Source organism: Leptosomus discolor, chromosome 10 (genome assembly GCF_034619465.1).
Source record: "Leptosomus discolor isolate bLepDis1 chromosome 10, bLepDis1.hap2, whole genome shotgun sequence".
NCBI lineage: Eukaryota > Metazoa > Chordata > Aves > Leptosomiformes > Leptosomidae > Leptosomus > Leptosomus discolor.
This window is the reverse complement of record NC_141400.1, coordinates 18,466,089-18,488,812: the sequence shown is the minus strand read 5'-3', so window position 1 is coordinate 18,488,812 and position 22,724 is coordinate 18,466,089. Positions and strand designations below refer to the sequence as shown.

At 52.4% G+C, this 22,724-nt stretch overlaps 1 protein-coding gene across 3 annotated transcripts in view; it reads left to right on the top strand.

Moving 5' to 3' along the window:
* JADE2 (jade family PHD finger 2) overlaps positions 1-22,724 on the top strand; it is a 79,922-nt gene that overhangs the window by 16,702 nt on the left and 40,496 nt on the right. For all 3 annotated transcript variants that reach the window (XM_086470757.1, XM_086470756.1, XM_086470758.1), the window contains one exon: positions 5,758-5,915. In XM_086470757.1, coding sequence (XP_086326883.1) covers positions 5,758-5,915 — 158 coding nt within the window. The remainder of the gene's footprint in view (positions 1-5,757; positions 5,916-22,724) is intronic.

Genomic DNA, 22,724 nt, shown 5'->3' with positions numbered 1-22,724 from the left:
AGAAGGAGGAATGGTGCTGCAGAGCGGCACAACCTGGGAGTCCTTTGCCAAGGGAAGGATGGGAGCGCAGCATTTCCGATGCCTCGTGGCATGCCCATCACCCTTCCCGGCACGGCGAGGCACCATGTGCTGTGGCATCTCCTCCCAGGGGTAGGTGTTTGTCTCTGAGGTTGTCCGGGAGTTGGACAAATTGATGCTGGTCCTGGAGGTGCCTTGCAGCCGTCTCGGGGTGCAGGGACTGGCTGGGTCTGGTGGGTGAAGCAGCAGGTCCTCTGCAAGGTGGAGCAGCCGATGCACGAGGTGCTTGTGGCTCAGGGAGGAGCTGAATCCAACCGCTGCCTTGCAGGTCTCTGCCATAACCACAGGAGCATCCTTCCCACACCAGGCTAGATCCAAGTAAAGCATTAGGATGTGAAAATTGCAAGATGTTATATTTAACGTTATATTTCATTAACTCGGGGATGGTTTTTTTTTTTTTGAGAGAGATAAAATCGATACAGCTTTTGCTTCACAACAGCACGTTACAGAGATAACAAAAAATACTCATGTATCATTGGGGAATGCGATGCTTTGGTGTCCCAGTGGCTTTTCATGTTCCTGGACCATGGGGACCAGCTGTCCTGGAGAGGCAGGCAGTCCTACACTGCAAACTGGTGGTCTGAAAGATGGGGAAATAGCAGAGATCAGGAATACAGCCTTGCCTGGCCAGTGAGCTGTGAGTGCCAAGGGTAACTTAAAGGCTTGTAGACCTTGGAAACTAAGCCAACCCAGAGCGGTTGCATCCACAGGACCAGGCTGTGGCTGGCAGTGGTGGTGCTGGGGCAGGAGGGGTGAGCTTGAGCCTGTGACTGCCCTGCAGTTCTTTGGTCCAGGGAGAAATAATTGCCTGGAAGTGGTTTCCTGCACAAAAAGGTCTGAACAAGACTGTGTGTGTGATCGGACAGCTTCTCCACGTGGCTGGTGGGACTGCTGGAGCAGGAGGACCTCTGAGTTGGTGGCCTGAGCTGCTGGGGGGAGGTCAGCACCCTACTTGGGCTGCTCTGGTAGAACCTGGTCCGTGATGTGAGGTCGATGTGATCACACTGGGAATTAACCTGCCGCCTCCTGTATGAGCGACATGGATGTGAGCAGGGAAAGCTGGCAGGGAAGCCGTGGGACCGATGGGCTGCTTTGGGAACGGCGGTAGCAGAGGAGGTGATCGAAGCTGCTGCATCGATGGCTGCTTTCCTACAGTACGTGATGGTTTGCTGCTGCTGCCTGGTTGGGTGCACTTGTGCTGAGGAAGGGTATCTTCAGGAGTATTTTTATCAATTCTTATTCTTTATCCATCTCTGTAATATCCACAGATGCCTGCATTTTGGGTGTTCTAGTCTGTTGCTCTGTAGGCAGTGTGGGAAGGCGGTGGTGGGTGCAGCGAGACTGGTGGTGGTGTGCAGCGGGGGTCCTGCCATGGGTGCTCAGGGCTGGTGATGGGGAGCAAGAGGTCCAGCCCCTGGCAGGAGCTGCTGGATTCGCCTCCCTGCTGCAGCTCCTGGGAGAACGTTGGGCACCTTCCTTCTTTTTGCCTTTTCCTCACCCTGCTCTGCTGGGAAACACTCTCCTTTGCTCACCCATGTGGCTGTGGGATCAGCAGGGACCAAGAGGGAGGTTTTCTCCACGTGCCTTTCTTCTATCTGGGGTCTGAGGCGGCACAAAAATGCCAACCCCATCTCTTGCTTGGAGGTACAAAGGCAAAAATATCTTGGGATTTTGCAATTTCATGTTCTTTCTCCCCATCTTTAAAGCCGACGGTAGCGAAGGGCGAGGCTGGCTCCTGGGCATCGGTGCGATGCGTCTCAGAGCATCGCTGAAACCTGCCTGAGGTTCCCGAGCAAGCAGAGGTAATAAAGGGAACGTCGTGGTTTGGCCTTCCCCGTTGCCGGCAGATCGATAGGCAATAAACTGGATCCTGCTGCCGGCCTGGAAGGGGAGGATGGAGCCCGGCCAGGGCTGCGGCGGTGGCGGGGGCAGCGGGGAGCGGGGCAGCCTGGCCTCGGAGACAATTTGTCAGCTCCTGCGGCCGGGGAGAAACAGTAAACACTCCTATTGAGGGAAAATTGCTTGTTTTCTGGTACCCAACTTTCTCTTCACCGCCAGGTCCTCGGTTCATCAGTGCCCAATTTATCCTTTATTTGGTTTTCATAAATAATTCAGAAGAGTTTGAGTAGAATAATTGAGTCTTTTCCCAACCCTAATCCCAGACAATTCAAAACAAAAAGACATTTAGATTACAATTTGAGCGTATTAGCTGTTGGGAGATTTCCAGACAACTGATCTGCTTTCCTTTACAATTTCCGTGCCGTTCTATCATTTCTAAAGTGTTCTGCTGTGATAGTTAATAATTTGAGCATTTCCAGTTCTTCATGAAAAGACAGAGGCATCGCTGTGATAAAGTGTGGGCGTGCATGCTGCCTTTGGACGGGCGAGCTTATCTGTTTTCCAAGAAGGACTAAATAAATGAAGTAGTGAGATTGCAAATCCAGCCTGCGATGTGCCTTATCATCTTCAGGGAAATAGATACAATCGTGCTTATTTGGCTTAAAATTAAAACTAGGCTTCTACGCCGATGTGAGCTGAAAAGCCAGAAGGGATGAATTTGGGGAAAACTTAATGCATGAAAACACGAGCCTGGGATCCACACCACGCAGAGGGGAGCAGTGATGCCGAGGGCTGCTCCCATTGCTGTGTTTTCCAAGGTGGAGGCTGCGAGGTGCGTGGGGCCGTTTGCCGGCGGGTTTTGCATCTGCTGAGGATGTCACAAAGCATCGACGAGGCTGGTCCTGCTGGTTCATGCTGCTGGGGCGCCTGGACCGCCGAAGCCACGACGCCAGCAAACGGCCGAGAGCACTAAAGAAATTATCTAATAGCTATAAGTGAGGCAAAATGTGTTTAGTTTCCAAGTATTGGATGGAGCTGTTATATTTCCTACTCGTGGATGGCAGCGCTGGGGGTCTCCCCAGCGGTGCTGCCAGCTCCTCCCCGGGCTGCCTCCATCTCCCTCTTCACTGGCAAGAGGAAGGTGGTGGGCCAGGCTTTGATATAAATCTGCCCTGGCTGCCCAGCCCCGGCGTTACCTTGAAGCGATGGGGCCCGTCACCGCTCAGGCTGTCACCTGGCCCTGCCTTTGCAAAAGCAAGTGGGGATCTTTGGTTGGGGTCACGCTCTGGGAAGGGCACTGCTGTGGAGGATGGGGAGCAGGGAGACCTCTTGGGGCAGGTTAACGACGTGGCTGGACCCTCCTGAGGGTTGTTTGACCTGGAAAAGCCAGTCCCACGTCCCCCATCGCTGCTCCTGCGTGCGCCCTGCGGCGGGAGCGCGAGCGTGCCAGGCGGGTTGCTGGAGGAGCTGTGTATGTTTGCGTGCCGTGGAAGAGCAATGCCATGCTCCTGCACCCCCGTGGCATTGAAGGGGGTGTCCTCAGGAGGCGACTGAGTTGGCAGCGGGGGAAGTGGAGGATGTTTACATGTCAGCGGTGTCCAGTCTGGGGAGTTTTGAAACTTTTGGGTGCCCAGCACGTTTGGAAACCAGCTCTACCTGGCTTTGCCCGTGAATCCGAGGGTGAGTGTCTCCAAGACAGCATTTTCTGTAACAGTTTTGCAAATGGAGCGGCGTAGGAGCACTCCAAGAGTCCTGCCCCAGTGCTGGTGGCCGGAGCAGGGGGGTGGCACTGGCCCCCGATGCTGCCTTCGACCACACGTGGTCCGGGTGTCGGGGAGCATCTTGTCCAACCAAGCAGAGAGGTCTGAGGTGGGGAGGCTCGCTCGGGTGCGTTGTCCTCGTTGGAGGTGGGCACCGAAACTGGGTGACAGAGATACTGTTTGCCCAAGTTGTGACTGTGGCAATGCAGGGGTGACAAGAACGGGGTGAATTTCTACACTGTATTTTAGAAAATGAGCTACAGTGGGGTTACTTTGCTTGTTTTGATATGCAGATGTGTGGCCCTGGAAGGACTGTGATATTTCATATAATCCTTCTCATGTTCAATTAGCATCTATCTTAATATTACTACTTTTTTAAAAATTTCTCACATTGGCAGCGTATTAAAAGGTTACTGTGGCGTCCATAACTATGCGTTTGTAGCACATACAGACTTAAAGGAACCTGAGCTTTCTCAAACCGAGCCTAATTCTGACTGTAATATGTAGGCTGTTAATTATGTTTGTTGAAGGATGTGCTGAGACTGCGTCTGGCTGACTCAAATCAGGTTTATAGAGATGTAGTCAAAAACATCTCCAAGCAGATGCATCGAGAGGAAGGTACCAGTAAAATTCAGAGAGGTCCCAACATAGAAAAGGTTGTTTATGTTTTGTATTTAACTCTAATTGGGTTAGCAGCTGAGACTCTGAGGATTAAACAAACTGACCTAAATACTAGTCTCCGTGGTCTTAGTTAATGCCTAGTTTCCTGCATCTCAGCTGGTTTGGTTTCCCAAATACTCTCCAAAGCACGTTATCTTTGTATCAAAAGTGTAAAACCATATTGTATCATTTATTGTAGTTCTGACAAAGCAATACTTGTTTGGAGAATAGACTCTGCAAACACATTAAACAGTGTCTGAAGAAAACACCTGATCCATCCTGGCCCCGCAGAAGTAGCAGGGATAGAGTGGATAGAGCGAGGTGGTGTCCAGGCATGATTGCTGGCACCGTTGGTTATTATTTCAGCTAATAGCAGATGGTAGTGAGGAGAAATCATCCATTTTCATTTACAATTTATTTTTATGCTGCAAGAGGCAGGATTGCTCGAGTCGTTGCTGTCAGGCAACCCTCTGGAAGGAAAACCTTATTTACTGTAAGGGATTTTTTTGGAATGAGTTTTTCATGGTAGTATGTGGGGGGAAGACTCTGCAGGGCCAGAAGTGAGATGGAGAACAAGCCCGTTCGCTGTCCAAGAGGCTGGAGGGTTTTCGTAGAAGAGGGCTCCAGTGTCAGTCTCACAGGAGGTTTATTGGGTCAGGAAAAAATCTCCGTAGGTTTGGCTGTGGATGTGTAAGGAGGCACCTTGTGGTTGGATATTTTCCAGCTGTATCATAATCCAGCCTGGCTTTATTTTGCCTTTTGCTTCTCGATGTGCAATCACCACTGAAGCAGTCGAGCCCTGATGGGTACCTTCTGCTTTTGGCTGTCCCCGCTCAGGGCAGGGGAGGTGACATGATGGGGACACAAAGGTGCTCGGGGCGATGAGGTGACTCTGTGTTTCCCACAGCTTCGTTTATGTCAAGAATATCATTTCCCCGACTAAGGCTGAACGTGGAGAAGCCCGGTTGCTGTCCGTCCCTTGGAGTTTGGAGTAGATATTCGTGTGGCAATGTTAAAACATTGATCCCCTAAGAGAAAGGCCATCATTTCCTTGGTTTAATAGTAATTTTCGGTCCATGTCTCGGCTGAGCTTGCACCCTGCGGCTGGATTTCACGTCTGCCTGGGCTAGGGGACCTCGGAGGGGTTGCAACCCTGGGGTCTTGGGCTCTTGGTGCTGCCTGGCCAAGCAGGGGAGTCCCTGCCTGCGCACGTTGTTCTCCCCAAATCCTGCCCAAACCTCACCCCAGGGCTGACATAAAGCAACATCCCGAAGCCGTTCCGTTGGGGACACAAGGACCCGCCGCGCTGTCTCTTGGGGACCCATTCCCCAGGGCACCCTCCTGGGGTGTGTGCTCACCCAGCCTCTGCCAGACCCCTTCACCCTGCCTGCTGGATGTTTTTTTTTCCTTTCTGGTGCAGGTTTTCCGTACGGATCTGATAACAGCCATGAAGATCCCCGACTCCTTCCAGCTGAGCCCCGACGAGTACTACGTCCTGGCCGATCCCTGGAGGCAGGAGTGGGAGAAGGGCGTCCAGGTGCCGGCGAGCGCCGAGGCCATCCCCGAGCCTGTGGTCAGGTAAGCGAGCGGGGTGCCCTCTGCCAGGTCCCCTCTACAGGGTCCCCGCTGCCTGGCAGGGTGCACACCATCTCGGGGAGCACGTAAAGGGGATGCACAGGACGCCGGGCTTGCACGGGGATGCACGGGGACCTCCCGCCGCACCCTGCCATGGGACCGCTGAAAGTCCCTCTTGTGCGTGCCCAGCTTTTCTCGGGTGGCAGCGAGGAGCTGTGCCAAGACAGACCAGGTCCTCGTTTGCTCTTGTTCGGGGAATTTTAACAAGATCTGATAAAATTAAAGGGAGGATAAAAAAATACCAACAGAAAACCACCCAGAAGGTCAGCCTCGGCTTGGCTGGTTGATGCTTCTCTGTCTAGAAACACGTGGCTGTACTGCTGGTAGGGGTGCAGGAGTTGTCCCTTAAATTAAAAGCTTCCCTCTTTACCATGTAAGCTGTTTGTGCGTATTGGAAACGTGATGGGCATGCTGAGACTGGGGGCTTGGGAAAAGGAGCCCAGTGAATAGACAGGCATCTCCCAGACCTTGTAGAGATGACGTTTGTTGGCCTAGATCGGTGTCTCATTAGCTATTTTAAAATAGGGGACTGAGTTTTAAAATAGACGCTTAAACAGCTGCTCAGGCAAAAAAGAAACGTGGGGGAGCTGCTGCCTGTTTGCTGTGTGTGGGGAATCGTCCCAGGGTGATGGCTGGAGCCGTGGGAGAAAGGCTGGTGCTGCTGTTGGGGGGAGCGGGGCAGGTTGGGAAAAGACCCCAAAACTCACAGCGTACGACCCTAAAACTCGCAGGGTTGGACCCAAAAACTCGCAGGGTTGGACCCAAAAACTGGCAGGGTTGGATCCAAAAGCTCTCAGGGTTTGCAGGAGCTTTGCAGCTCGCATGGTGGTGTGTGACCTTGGGTGTGCATCCTGCGAAAGCATCGTGCTGGTGTGATGCTGGGACCGAGTGTGGGAGCGGGGCGGCTGCGGGAGGACGCGTTTTGCCGAGGGATTCGGGCAAGGCACGGAGGCTCCGCTCGTCCCACAGCCACAGCAGCTGCTGCTGCAGCTGCCGACCCCGCTTCTGAAGTAAACTTTTGTGTACGCTCCCCTTCCTCCCCCGGGGAAAACAGAGAAAGAAATGAAACTTTTAATGAGTCTGAAGACATCAAAAGGGAAGTTGTAAAGGGGGCTGCTGAGTTGATTTAATCCTTGGGAAAAAAAAAAAAAGGAGAGAAGGGAAAAAAAAAACCCCTTGTGTGTGGAATATCTTTTTTTTTAGTTGTCTTTGATAGCTAACCGCAGTCTGGCCTCGCAAGCGCTCTGCTCCCCAGCTGAGGGCTCACGCCGGTTCTATTTCCAGCTGAAAAGTGATAGCTCGGCGCTGCTGGGGCTGGCGGTGCCCATGTAAAGGCAGCCGGCACAGCGGGCTGCCCACGGGCACTGCTTCCCGGCGTTCCGTTGAGGGGGGTTTTGCATCCCAGACGTCTGAGCTGGGGGCTGCCGGGGCGCGGGGCAGGCTGCAGACGTGCCCCTCTGCTTTGCCCCTTTGTTTTCGGGGTTCCCCGGGGCAGCTCTGTCGCCTGTTCCCACACAGGGGTGCTCTTAAAGCAGCGGCTGGTGCAGGTCGTCCCCCCCAGATCCCTGTCCCACCCTTTCCTGCTCTGACACCAGCCCTTTCCTGATATCTTTCCCAATTTTGGGGGCTGCTTTCACGTCCCCTCAGTCCTCTGTCCTCTAGACTCAACGCATCCATTCATTTTAAGTTTCCATCAAAGGTCGTGTTTTCTGGAGTTGTGAATGTTTTTGTCGCCATCTTCCAGGCTTCCCTGGGTTTTCCCCATGTCACCACAGGGACATTCCCACGGACTTCGGAGGGGACATCAGACACCCCACCACATTCTGGTGCTGCCCACTCGCCTTGAGCTTGGGTTTCGCTTCCACCATCAGATCCTCCTGTGGGGAATTTCCTCATTCTTGGGGTTATTTTACTCATTTGATTATCGTCAAGCTTGGTGCTATTTCCGAGTCCTTGATGAATTGCCTCTTGCAATAGTTCCACAATTCCTCAACGCCATTTGGTGTTCAAGACTTGCTCTCCAAAGAGCTTGCGACTTCCACTTCGTTGGAGTTAGACTCTGCAGCCTGAGCAAGCGTACCCAGTGCCTGCGCGAGGAAGCCTGGCCCCGCAGAGGTCTAAGCACAGCCCACGGACGCCAGGGAGCATCTCCTGATGGGCAGCATTGAAGCCTTGCTAAATCAAGATGGGTCCCATCTGCTCCTCTCCTACCCACCCACTGCAGAGGTCCCAACCCATGTCGGATGGTTCTTGTCCCATGTTATTTTCTGCGTGCCTTCATATGGTTTGCTTATTTATGTGTTTCAGTGGTTTTCCCGGAGTTTTATTTTTAAAGGCAGACAAATGTGTGTCAAGTTCTGGTCTTCTGAAGTCTGACCCGTTCTCTGTGACCTCTCAAAGATACTCGTTAGTGGCTCCATCACTCTCGGCTAATCCCAGGTGGATTTCCGCAGCCCCTCTGGGTTGCGACGTGCCCTGCTCAGCCCAGGCTGCTCCTCCTATGCTGCTGTGGGATCGTGCTGCTTCCCCACAGCCTTGGCTTCCTTGGAGGTCTTCCCTCCATCTGTCTGTCCTGCACTGTGTCTCATCTGCCCGAACAACCTCTCTTTGCTGGCAAGACAGCAAGCATGGCCTGAAGGGCTTTGTCCTCAGCCTGGAGCCTGTTCAGGATATTTTGCCTTCACTAGCGTGATGTGAGTGGAATGAAGAGCTCATTTTACAGCAGCATTAATGGTTGCACCTGGTTTGTGGCTGTGATGCACATCCCAGGGGGACAAGTGGTGACACTGCCAGATTTTTTTTTAATCAGGACAGCATCCCTCCACACGCACGCCAGAAGGCACAGCCAAGGTGGGAGTGCTCCTCCTGAGCAGTTCTCCCTCCAGTAGCATCCCTCCCCTCCATGTTTTCCCACTCGGGTCACCGATGTGAGAGTCGGAGGTGGAGAGAGCAGTGTTTAGACTGCCAGGGACGGATGAAGAGCGCAGTCCCTTTTGTATCTCCAGTGTTAGACAATTCCCTCTTGCAGCGTGCCCTCCTTTGGAGAAATGTCAAGTGTTTTTTCACAGGAGATGACTATATTTCATCTGCCTAAAGAGAGCAGCCTTAAAAGGCCTCACAACTCCATTAGCTCCCTAATTTAATTGCTTTAATTTGCCCCCGTCTCCATTGTGGCAGCAGTGAGCGGGTACCTCGCTGGTCCCACCTGAGCTGCTGCTTTCGCTACTGCCCTGCGGCCGCTGCCCCACGAGCTCTGCATCAGTTTCCCCCTTTGCTTCCAAACTTCCCTTTTTCACTGCTCAAACCACAAATTTCACATAAACCCAACGGATCCTCTCTGTGTCGGATACGGGCAATCTGAATTCCTTCCTCTGCTGAAAAAAAAATCCCTGCGCTCATTTATTTGTAGACTGGGAAATTTTGGAGCCCAGCAGCCACTGCTCTTCCTCGCTGTCAGGGCAGCATCTTGCTTTTTCTCAGAGGTGTAACACAAGAGTGTGACAGAGTATCCTGCCCTTAGGTTTGCAGCAGCAGGGGATGGATGCCTGTGGTAATCCAGTCCTAATGTTGTCACTCCTGACAGCCATTTCCATGTGAAATTCCTAGAGGGAGACTGGGAGGAGGGGGAGAAGCCACTAGAGCCCCGAGAGCCCGGAGAGCGGGCAAGCACTGCCTGCAAAATAATACTCAGCCCGTCATCCTGTGACCCCAGGGGTCTGGTTGGTGGGCTGAGCGATGGGCAGCGAGCGGATTTTTGCTGCGGAGGGTGTGAGAGTCGCTTCCCACTCCAGAGATGGATCTCGCCCTCCAAAAGGTGCCTTGTACGCAGCCGCTGCTGCTCTTTTCATCTCCCGCCTGGGCGCTTGGAAACCAGCTCTTCCTCCCCGCACCCTGCCTCTAGGTTTTGTGCCTCCAAAGCTGAAAATTAGATTTTTGAAACATTTTATTTTTCCTGCAGCTCTGAAATGTCAAAAGCTGGGGGTGAGACAGAAGGAAAGAGCTGTATTTTAAGGAATGCTTTCCCCAGAAAGCAGCCGCCTCAAAATGCCTCCACTAAGAGCCACCTTAAACCCGAGGGCCCTTTCTAGGTTAGCACAAATCGCAGTGCAGTTGCGAGGAAAGCAGTGGGGGAAGAGGTGCGGCATCTTTTGGTTCAGTGTCCCGGGAGGCACGGATGCTGCCGATGGCCACCGGCATGCCAGGGTTGTCAGGCAGCGCGGGAGATTAGCTGTTGCTTCCTCGCAATCGTTTCTGGCTCATCGCTACTGAAAAGGGTTTTATTTTGTACAGTAACACACCTCGGAATGGCCCAAAGCTTGAAGGGCTCCAGCGTGGCAAGAAAAGCTGCTTGGAGTCAGATCAGGGCAGGGGCATGAGGAGTCGAGGCGAGTTTCCCTCCGGACAGGCAGGGAGCGGCAGGCTGGCATCCTCTGCCTCCGCATCTCCGGGTCACCCGCCCTGGGATGTGGGTGGTGATGACATTACATCCCAGTGATGACGGTGCATCCCACGACTGGTAGAGCCCATAGCTGAAGGATCCCCACTGGATTTCCAGAACCAGAAATGAGCCTTACAGCCCCTCTGTGAACAATTGGGTAAACTGAGGCGTGGAGATTTCCACCACGAGTCAGTGGTAGAGTCAGTACAGGTCCCGGTCTGGTCTGGGGGTGCAGTTGGGTGCTGGCTGCCATGTTGGACCATCTCAGCACAGCTTGAGTTTAAGGATTAAGCAAGTTAAAGTAACAGGAAGAGTTACCACAACAGTTTCAGAGCATCGGGGCTGTGGGTACCGCTCCTGTTGTAAATGGGAAAGAGAAGCTTGAGCTTTGTCTTCCCAGCGTCACGCCATGACACACCCAAGAGGAAGGTGGGCCTTGCTGGTTTGCCGTGGGTCCTTGTAGGAGGCTGTGAAGCCCTTTTTGCAGAGCAGGGTGTGTCGGGACCCACCCGTGCACGGCAGCACGTTGAGTTCGCTCAGCAGAGAGCATCACTCCGTAAAGCAGCAGCACCTACGTTTTATGCACCTGTGCAGGTTTTAATTCCTCCTTTATTTAATGATTTAACATTTTTGGCATGCGGCTCCTTCCTCAGGCTGACAGGGATGCAGGCAGGATCTAGAGGTGGCTCTTGGATCTCGCATTAAGCCACATTAGTATGTGCTGTAGATTCTGTTTCCTGTGAATTTGCACACAGCGGGAGGACGAGCAGGAAGGCTGCTTCTTGCTGGCAGGCTTCCCAGATATTCTTGGCGCTGCAGATCTGTACTTGCATCGTTGCTGTGGCCCTGTTTTAACAGAAAACAGCAAGTGCTGTGGCAACAGGAAGGCACAACCTCTGTGAGTACCAGCTCGGCGATGGCAGCGGCACCAGTGCAAACGCCCGTCTGCCACGTCGGCGTGGTGTTCGTGTCACCGTCCTGTCCTCCTCCCTTGGGTCCCCTCTGGCCTTTCTCCTCCAACGGCCACACACGCAGGTAAAGCAGCTCCTTGCCAATGCAGGTGTGGGGCTGGCTGTGCCCGGATCATGTTGTGGAGCTGCCTGGCATTCATCTCCTTCAAGCTCTGTTGCTTTTTAGGGGACTCCATCCCGTAAGATGTTGCCCCAACATCTCCAGGAGGTCCAGCAGCTCTTTGAGAGGGTGCGGAGTTGTTGGCAGGGGTGTTGATGTTTGTGGTTTTACGATAACCGGCATCATTGCAACAGGCAGCAAGAGGAGGCATGCAGAGCGGGTTTGCTGACGAGGGGCAGTGTTGGAGATGAGTGTACTGGGGCGGGGAGGGGAATTAACTGGTGCACCAGTAGGGAGTGTAGGACTGGAGCACATCCCTGCCCTTCCTCCCTTCTGCTCCTGGTGAGCAGACACCGTGGCTCATCCCAGCGGGGCTGGATGCTGCATCCACAACACCCAGCACAGGGAGCGAGCCGTTCCAGCAAAGGGAGAGCAGAATGCCGGGAGCAATCTCTGCCGCGGTGGTAGTGCTGAGGAGCTGCAGCCGGGCTGGTCCGGCAGCACAATGCAGACATCCCAGCAATGCCTGGACTTCACCTCTCCCTCTTCCTCCGCGTCCAGCGGGAGCCCTGGATGGTGGCCAGGCTGTATCCTTGCAGCAGCACAGCTCCCAGCCCAGGGAGAGCTTCCCGAGGCTTCTTTCTCAGCATGTACTGTATGAACCAGCACACTTTGTTCTCGAGTGTTGAGATTGGACTTCCTTTCCTCGGTCGGCGACGCAGGCTGGCTGTTGACTCATCAGCAGCTTCCCTTGGGCTTTGCTGCAGAAGGGGCAGGCAGGATTCTGCAGCAGTTTGTGTATCTTTTGGAGCAGAGCTTTTTTTTTTTTTTTTAACATGATCCTTTTTCTCTTTTTTTTTTTTTCTCCCTTTCCTTTTTTTTTTTTCTTCCCATCAGCTCATCATGAAAAACGTGTGAGTTTGGGGCTTGCAGATGGCACACTGGCGATTTTACAAAGGGCTATTTCTTGGGTCAGTTATCCCCATTCTGTGGCTGCCTGTCCTTAAATATGCCTGGATTCTGATATGCTTCAGAAATCCATGTACGCTTCCCTTTCAAGATCTGAGACTCTACTCTGATCAAAAGAAATAAAAATCCCAACCGCCCGAGGCCTAAACGTTTAGATCACAAGCCCTGGGACATGGGAGCATGGGGAGAGGAAAGCTCGCTGCCTGCACGCTCCTGGGGACCCCCAGGGTGACACCCAGCTGCGGCGAGGACGGGGTGGCCAGTGGCGCTGATCCAGGACAGCAAAAAAAAACGCCCGCGGTGTAACATCAGTGAGTTCCCTCTGCAACTCTGCTGCTGGGAAACTGAGGTTTCCCGTTGGATCTGCTCAGGCAGCCCTTGTCCCCGCGAGCAGCAGGGAGGGACGGGTTGTTGGCAGCAGGGTGGTCTGTCCTGCCGGTCTGTCAGATGTCTGGTTTAGGATGGGGTGAACCGCCTCCAGCAGCAGCGCTTCTGTGGTTCAGAGGGTCTGGGCAGTGCAAATGAGGGTGTCGGCGCTGTAGAGGGTTGTTACTTCGTGCCCAGTGCCTGTGGCTGCTTTGCAAAGAAATGAGCCTGATTTACTCTGTCTGTTACTTGGAATCATTTCTGGTTTACATTCTGCTTGACAAGTTTCCGTGTGGGCTTTCAGCAAGTCCTCACCTTTATTGGTTTGCCACGGGAAACGTGTTAATCCAGCCTGTTCTTAACCAATATCGAGCCACTTCGACTTTTATTTTGAATGTTTGCTAATCCTCCCGGTGGATGCCTGTGGTTTATAGTGGATCAAGCACACAGAAAGTCAAGTGTCTTTCAGCAGTAAATGTATAGAACGAGCGGGCTGGATTTCCTGCTACTCAGTAATGAGGTTTTCAGCTCTTGGGACAGACTCCGGTTTGGTACAGCCTCAGGAGCCTCCACGTCTCGCTCCATCACCTCCGCTCTCCATCCGGAACCGCGGATTTAGTGTGTAGCTGGGCAAACCCAGCAGGTCTGATTGCTGCTGCTTGCATCCGCAGCAGTAATTAAATCACCTCTTAGAGATTTAGTGCACTTTGTGTCCCCACTGAACAATACAAGAAACTATTACTCTTAAATGCTTTTCAGAGCGGTGGGAGCACCAGGACAGCCCAGCAGCAGGGATGGCTGCTCGGTTCTTGGTGCTGCTGTGGATAATCGTGTTGAATGTAGGTGAAGCCTGCGTTGCTGGAAAGCGAGCTTAACCGTGTTCCCGGGACCTTGGTGAGGTGGAGAAGAGCTGGTGGGTGTTTTTTTTCAGTGCACTTGAAGATCTGGAAGATGCACCAAAGCGAGAGTAGCTGCGTAGCGGTACACGGATGGTGCAAGAGGCAGACAGATCCCTCCTGGTTTTGTGGGATGGGCTGTGTGCTGCTTCCAGTGACTCAGCTTCAAAACCGTTCTCATGTGTTTCAGGGTTCAGCGTTAGTGCAGTGATTCAAAACACATTAAAAAAAAGGCTGGGTGCTGCCTTTTCAAATTCCTCAAAGCTTTGCTTTCATTGGGCTGGTTTTCTGCAAGGAGACCCGTGCGATGGCACCGTGCTGATCCCAGGAATAGTCATCTTTGTGCCCCCGTCTGCACTTGGAGCTTTACAATGCTCAGCTCCGTTAGCAGCAGGGTTGGCGGGAGGGGGATTGGGCCAATTCCTGATCTGCTGCGACTGGCGCCCGCAGCCCCCACTCAGAGCATGGCAGGTGCAGAGCTGCTGCCATCGCCCGCAGCTTCTGTCTCTGCTACCCGTTGGTAGGTGGATACAAACACAAGTGGAGCTGTTTCCCTTATTGAAATAATACTGGAAACATTATCTGGCTGAGATAATTAATTCCAGATGCTTTAATGTTAGTAGCTTGGCTTAAGTTACATGAAGAAGCAACATTTTTTGTCTTTTTATATCCAGAAAACATACACTCAAGTGTCCCTGGCTTCCCTAGTAGCAATTCTAGATATATATTGCTTAAATGGAAACGAGCAGAATAGTAGCAGCCTGCTGGCTCGGTTTGGAGAAGGTTGGCATGTGACGTGGGTCCCTGAAGGGAGGTCAGTGATGTGCTGGGAGAAGGAAGAGAGCAGCACCCATGGGTGCTGGAGGTGGTTCTGCCCTGCTCACCCACAGGGAGCAGATGCTGCTTGAGCATCCTTTGCAGCCGCCCTGGGGTCCGGGGCCACTGAGTTTTGCTGGGTTTCGGAGCCAGAAGAGCAGCGCAGGCTGTGCCTCCTCCCAGCAGCGGGTCAGAGCCCCCTCCTGCTGCCTTTGATGCTGCTGTTAAGGCTGAATGGCACAGGGAGAAAAGAGGGAAAGGAATACGAAGCAGATCCTTGCACAGCATCCTAAATTATCTGTGTATTTTGCTCTCAGCCCAGACGCTGCTTTTGTCTAGTCAACCAGAAAAAACATCTGCGTTTTGTTGTTCCAGCCAGCCCACCAGCAAACCGCTGCCTGGCCGTTGCTGTCTGCCCGTGCAGCCGTGGTTTTCTTCTGCACAGAAGTTGTGCAGATGAACCCCGCTGTGAAATGGTGCCCATCCTCTCCTCCACTCTGCAACTTCCCAACGCTGCACCTGAACGCTTCTTTACCAGGTCCCTTCTCCGGTCTATGTGGAAATGTTTTTCTGGGCACTGAATCAGAGTTGAGACTTCAATAATTCATTTGCTGAGCTAAATCTCGGTGAGATTTAGGCTGGAGTATAAACGTGAGAAAGACAGGGACATCAACACTCTGGTCTTTATCTAGTCTGCTGAGTATCAGGCTTTTTATATGGTGATAAACAGCTCAGGAACAAAATTGGAAAGGCTGTCTCGTTTAACAAGATGGCTGTTTAGTGCCTCCTGTTCACTTGTTTTCCTCTTTTTATCACATCAAAGAAGAGTGAATCACTTTCTCCTTAGAGGATTACATTATTCCAGAGGCCTGGAAGGACCCACTCTGGTTACAGGCTGTTACTGGAGGAGATTTTAGATGGAGAGGGGAAAATGGAGCATTTTTTCTTATTGCACCTGTTAATTACAATTTGGAGCTTCAGCTGCATTTCTGTGAAACATCCAGAACCTGCCGATAATCTTAAACTTAGGGGCCACCTTACCCCGTCCTTAACATTTTGCACAGAAATGGCATTGTCACAGGGGGATTTCCAAACCCAAACAGCGAGACCTCGGATGGTTCCAGAGCCAAAAGGAGTTTCCCAGCCGAGGTGTGTGCCCGGTGCCAGGAGCCGTGGGTAGCGAGGCTGTGCTGGGGCTGTGCCCTGCGAAGCTGCGTGGCGCCGGTCGCTGTATGCTCCCGATCCCTGAGGATGTTTTAAAAGCTGATAGTGATGGTTTCTGCTATTCACTGGATCTACGCTGAGTGTCCGGGGTTCAGCTGGGAAAAACAACAGCTAAAGGGATGGTGGGTGCAGCCGAGCTGCGCTGACTTGGGCTAGTCCCTGCCTGGCAGAGGATGCTGGGGTCCCTGCCACATCTCCAGCGCAGGAGGGATGGGGTGTGCAGGAGGGATGGGGTGTGCAGCCTGAGCAGCCAACCCAGCATTACGTCACCTGTAGCCACACTCACTGGCTGCTGGTACCCGGAGGGCAGGACACTGCTGCAAGCAGTGTTAACCCCTTCCTGAGTGTCCTGAGTGCCACTTGGGTAACACAAAGGAACCTTCACGGGGCTGAGTGTTGGCCACCGCTTTCTGCACAGTCAGGGGGTGCCTTTTGGGCACGGGTGCTCCTGTTACAGGAGCTTGGTGGATCCTCCCGGGGCCAAATCCAGCTGCTTTGTTCTCCCAGAACAGCAGTGAGAAGCCAAACGGGAGCTTTAGAGCTGAACCAAGTGTTTACCACCTGCATAGGCTTTTGGGACAAGCAGTTTGCTGGAAGTTTAGGTTATACCAGAGGGTGGTGCCAGCCCAGCTGTCCATCACCCACATCAGCAGCGGTGGTGGTGAACCGTGCGGTTGCACCGGGATGCTTGCTCGACCACGGGTGTGCATGGGAAGGATTGATGTTATATTGCCTCCATCAACTTTTTTTTTTTGCTAGAAATGTTCATGTTACAGCCCCTGACACAAGGAAAGCCTACGAATGGCACAAAGCGGGGTGGCACACTATGCCACAAGACTGGACAGCCACCACAGGTTCCCCTTCCTGGACCGACCTTTGACCCCCGGGCTGAGCCCTGCACCCGTGGCCGCTCTGTTGTGTACGTATGAATTTTTGTGGATTTGCAGAGGCTGCTGCCAAATCTTGTGGGATTTTGGCTCCAACAGCCGATAAGGAGATACTGCAAATTCTTACTTTCCTGCACAAAGCGGTCCCGTCGCTGCCAGCTAAAAACGGGGCTTTAATTCTGTTGATGTTCTTGTTTGTTTTAAAATAAAAGGGTTTGATGACAGTGGCCTGTGGAGATGCACTGTGTCGCTGCTCTCCTCCCCAGGACCAGCCGCCTCCAGCCCTTCCTCTGCTCCATCACGCAGGAGGACGCATTGGCAGAGGCCAGGTACAAGTGTTCCCCCCAGCAGGGTGCAGGATCTCTGGTTTCAGGTCTCCTGCCAGGAGCTTGTGCCAGGGGTGACTGCAGGATGCCCGCAGGGCTCTGAGCTCTCAAGCACCCTGCGCTGGTGACTGGGGTGCTCCTGATGTTACCTGGAGCATCTTCAGTCGAGGAGGGGAGTGGTGAAGTGCATAGGCGCCCGTTAGCACCTGGATCCTGAAGATGCTTTTAGGCTCATCCGGCTGGTCCAGCCAGCTTGCATGCAAGTCTAAACATCAGGCCAGTTAAATTTAAAACCTAACCCATTTAATATCTTCTTGACATTCCCTTTCCTCTTTGAACCCAGCTTTGAGAGTATAGTTTTTGGCTCATGGTTTTACAGACGTTAATAGAAGCCATAAAAGTGGAATAAGTAGGCGTAGCATAGTTGGTGGATGTGGGCCTGGGTACGCTGAGGGTCGCAAAATCTTGTTTGTGAGTTGTAGCTCATTGCTGTGACCATCCACCACCATCTGCAAACCCCATCCCTCACCCTTATGCCACCAGGCTCTTCTTCTAACATCTTAAATTCTGCTCTGCTGTCAAAGAGCAGTAGCGTCTATAAAACGTATTAGCTTAAGTTCATAAGAAGATTGGGCATCTGGTCCGAATGACCTGCTAGATACTATTTTAATAAACAGAAAATGAAAATCATCTCTTCAAATTGCCTTTTTAAAGTCATCGTGTGCCGCAGGAGAATTCCCCCGCGAGCGGAGCTGGCGGTAAGAACAGTATCAGCTTCCACTGAAGGTTGCTGGCAGAGTTATCTTTCCACTGACTTTCCTAAACTGATTTATTTATAGACACTGGACAAGACTAACTTAGACTGGAACGTAGGTAAAGAAAAGATGAGTGACTAAAGCCTTCATTGTAATAAAATTAAGTGTTTTCAGAAGAGAAACACTACACAGGATTAATTGTTTCTATCTAGTATATTAAAAGGGAGCATACAGAAAAAAATGCCGCCTTCCTTCAGCCAAGTGAAGCATTCAGTTTACAGAGATGATTAACCATGGGAATTCGCTGAGTATATTTTATTGCTGCATAATCTTCTCCAGGGATAGATGTGATCCTCGAGAGTGTTGGGGTCCACTTACTCCTTTTCCTGAAGTGCCCTTGAGACCCACTTTCAGACTAATGGCCTCAGGTTTGTTGTGCTTTTCAGGCTGATCCCAATTTTCAGCCATTCGTTTAAATGAGCCCTTGATTGATACAGATTTTTTTTTTTAAATGCTGTGTCTCTGGCTGGCTGGATAAATAAAGGAGTAAATGTTTCTCCAGCGTAACTGAGCTTCTGCAAATGGTTCAGCGCTTGGTGGAGGCTTTGCCTCCGTGATGCTTTGCTGTGGCGGTGCAGAGACAGCCGCAGCATCTCAGTGGTGGCACGTCCCCAGCAAATACCAGTGCTGGTAGCTGGGATGGGAAAGCGTGTGGTCCCACCAGCAGAGCCCTGCTTAGAAAATGAGTCATCTCGGTGGTGCGTGGTACAGCACTGCCCTTGTCCCCGTCGTTGACGTGCTAATGGGAAGCCACCTTGCTGGAGTGCTCTGGCTTAAGGAGGGCAACCAAACTCACCAGCCACTTGCTCTGGATCAGTGAGAAGTGACTTAATCTCGTGGTTGTGGGTCTGCTGCATTTGGGTGCTCCGTGATGGCGCAGGTAAAGCTGCTGTGCCGCTGCGGAGCCGGTCCGGTCCAGCCCTTCCCGGTGCCGCATCCTCTGTAGGGGCTGGAGGGATGAGCAGGGCTTTGGAGGTCACTCGAGGGGGGGGTTGTGGGGATGGCGTTGAAGAGCTCTCACAGGGTGGAGGGCCAGGGCACCTCGCCTCTCTGAGATGCTTGGTGACACCCCCCAAGAAGCTGTTGCCCAGGACTGTGTTTTTTCTGCAAGAACAGCGTCATCTGGGGAGCCTGGTGCTTGCTGTGCCCTTCAGCAGTGTAGTGTTTTCTTTTTTTGCTTTTAGTAGAAGCAGGCTTTTTACCTGAGTAAAACTTCAGGGTCTAGCCAAGAGGTTTCTGCTTGGATTTCTTTTAAGGCATTTGTTGAGATGAAGAAAATCCTTGTGTTGCTGTAACAGGGTGATGATTCTCTGTGATGCACTTACATTGTACTAATGAACCTTCAGGCCATGCCGTTTGTTTTCAGTTCCTGCTTTGGCATTATTTCTGCACTGCCACCTGCCCAGTTTGGTTCATTTGAGACATTCTCCGTTGGGGTATGGGTCACCCTGGCTTCATGATGTTTTCCATCCCGAACCCAGGGTCATGTGTGATGTTTTCCCTTCATTTAACACCCTCTGCACATCACAGAGCCTTGGAAGCTCGGGATCTTGCCTTGTCCATGTGCTTCATAACCCATTACTTGCTACTAAAGACTCTTGCTCTAGCTTAGGTTGAGAGAGGTGGTTTGGGGCATTTTTGGAGCACATTCTTGCTTTTCCTGCAGACCCAGTTTGGTTGGGTTGGTTGGTCCTGCCCTGCGCAGAATCTGTGGTTGCAGGGATGCTCGTGTGTCCCGTCACCATTTATTTGGAACATGCCAGGGCTGCTACAGCCTGGGGCTGAGCGTGTCTCGCCCTCTTTGAACAGAGTCTAGGGATGAATAACTAAAGCATCAAAACCCCGGGGGAACAGGAAAACCCCTTGAAGACACATGAAATTCCTCTTGTGCTGTGGAGATCCGATTGTGCAGGAGTTGGCCCTGATGGAGACGGCAGGTTAGTACAAACGAGCTGGGCTGATGAGATCTCAGCCTCACAAATGCCCCAGTAATGAATTTCCTAGCACTGCTTTTGGTGTTTATCTCACTACTTCTGCTTTTTGAAAAAGGAGGAAATTTTCTAAACAAGCCAACAGAAAGCCTTCAATACGGATAAAGGAACATGGGAAAACTGGTAATTGAAGTAATTAAGAGCTTGACTCTTGCTTTCTCTCCGAGAAAGGAAAAAAAATCAATGGAGTGCCTGGGTGGCTGCGTTGGTGCCATCAGCAGGAGGGGCTGCGGGCATTCTCCCAAGCTGAGGCGGATGCTAGGACACAGCACGGCCGCGCCGCTGTCTCTCACCGGGAGTGAGGAACGGGTATTTTCACCAATCTGTGGTAAACCATCTCCATGAGCACGTACCTGTGTATTGCCCGACTCCTCCAGGCACCTTCTGCCCACCATGGCTGTGGCAACGACGGTGGGCATCCCTTACCACCCACGTCCTGCCCTACGGGTGGTGGCTTGCCACCCTGAAGCAGGTAGGAAATCCTGCATCTTCCCCGCCACACCTGAGGCTGGAATAGGAGAGGAAAAATAGAAAAGAGGACTAGAAATAAGAAGGAAGGGTTGATTCCTGTGGGATCACCGAAGCCTGAACCTGGGACGTGAAAAATATTAGTACATGATGCAAAATTCACTGCAAGTTTGTGTGAGTTGGTGGTGTGTGTGCAGACATCCTCATCACCCAGCCTCGGTTTTTCTTTTTCCACTGAGCAGCTGTTTGGAAACGTGAATGTTTCTAAAGGGATTAAGCCCCCTTCCTGCACGAAAGCAAAGTCTTGATGATGTCCCTGCCAGCCCCAGCTCTCGGAGCCCAGCAGGAGATGGGCAGGAGATGCTGGCGAGGGCGGCCTCAGTGGTTTCTTCCCTTTTTCGAGCTGCATCTCCACTGCAGTGTGTGCGGGCAGCACAAAGCTTACCCCTTTCTGGGCTCTGGTTTTCTTGGATGTTACTGTAAATGAGGAGGGGTGCACAGTGTGGTCTGTTTTCTGTATGGCTGTAAATCAGGCTGTGGGTTTTTCCAGAGGATTGCTGTCTTGTATTAAATTGTAGAGTCTCTTCCTTCCACTGTTTCTCCTAGCCCAAGGCAACTGTCTCTGCAGTCTTTGATCTTTGTATCTGAACACCGAGAAGCTCTTTGCAGGTATGTTAGCATGTGTCAGGGAGGAACGGGCTGCTTTTTAGGATCATGATTTTACCAGGGTTTGACAGGAGGCTCCCCACCTCCGGGTGTTGTGTCCTGCTTGGTCTTCCCAGGGGCTCAGGGTGTCCCATGTGAGCCCCAGCATCTGGCAGCCTCCTGCACCCCTTGGGGCGGGAGGGATAGTCCATGAGCAGGCACAGCCTCGGGTGTTCTGCTGAATCATTCGTGAACCATGAAAGCTTCATATTTAACTAAGCGCTTCGTCTGGGTCAGGGGTTTGGTCTGGACCAGGCTTCCAGCGGGGCTTTGTAGGGTTGTCCGAGCTGCTCGCTGTATAAAAACATAATTTTGCTGTTATTTCCAAGGTGCTGTTGGGCAGCACGTATTGGCACCGCTCGAGTCACAGCTCAAAGCCACTAGACAGGGCAAAGTGTCCCGACGAAAGGCACTGCTGTCCCTGTGGAGGAGCAGACCTGGCACTGGAGTCTCATCTCATCTCGCCGTGTCCTGCAAATCAGGCTTAGCTACGCTAAGGTCATAAAATTCATGTCTGTAGCAAACTAGGGTAAGAGGAGCTGATCCAAACCTGCAGGTTTGCTTTCTGATTAGGGACCTGATGTCAGGTTACAGCCTCACAGGGTCTGGCCGTCACTGGGTGTGCATAATCGGTGGGTATGGCAGCGTTTGTCTTCCTAGAACTGAGGGGCACAGCATCCCCCCAGCACAGGCATTGCCTGGGGAGGCTCTGGCTGATGCACTTCCCTCCTGCGTGGCTGTGTTGGCCTCAGAGGTTTCATGACAAGGGGCTCGTTGGGCTGTGGACCATTTGGGATGTGTTTTGTTTTTCATCTTTTCCTTTGGTTATGGACAATGGGCTTGGGGTTAGTTCTCCACCAGGTGCCTTCTTTGTGCAGTTTCTTCATTTCTGACCGTCTTCATTTGCTGATATTTGAAATGGCGAGAATATGGCATGAACGTGCCCCCAGTATCCCCAGGACTGAATTAGCTCCAGGGGATGCCAGCCCATGCCGCCAGATGGGTGCAGGGGCACGGGGTCCTCCCTGTGAAGGGGGAGCTCCAAAAGTAAAGCTTAGTGGTTCTCTGAAGAAGAGACATTTCACATTAATACTTACTGCTTACAGGACTGATAACTAGTAACGGAAGCAAACTGCAGTGAGGTGGGAGCTGTGCAGGCGGCGTGGTGCTGCGGTAGCCGAGTGCTGCAGCACTGGATCGACCCTCCCCGATATGGGGTGGGGAGGCACCTGCCATTGCTGCGTTGGCATGTTCCAAACCTCTTAGCTGAGCGCCAGCAAGCCTGTGGAGCACGCTGTTAGATCTCTGTATCTTAATTAACTTCATCTTCATCATCAGTGACGTGGTGAGAAGCAAAGAGTCGCTCTGTAAACTCCAGCTCCTGTTCAACCAAAGCAAACTCGGTCTGACGGCACGGTGTTAGGAAGGACTGAACCTCGAGTTTGTGCTGGTGGTGCTGTTGCCTTCAGTGACCCCCTGAAGCTCCCTGTGATCTCTGCATCACCAGGGTCTGTCCAGAGCCAGGACCTGGGAGTCTGAACACACATCCAGGTTTTGGGGGGTTTGGTAGCATTCAGTGGGTGGCTGCATGACCGGGGAGAGTCACTTGTTTCCCATCTCTGAGCATCAGGTTCAGCAAAAATCCTTTTCCAGGAGGCAAAGGCTGCGCGCCCACATCGGGGCTGACTGGCCTGGGCTTGGGTGGGGGCCGTGTCCTGCATGCCAACAGCACCGGGAATGTGGCAGCTCGGCTCTTGGCAGGCGGTGTCGTATCTGTAGA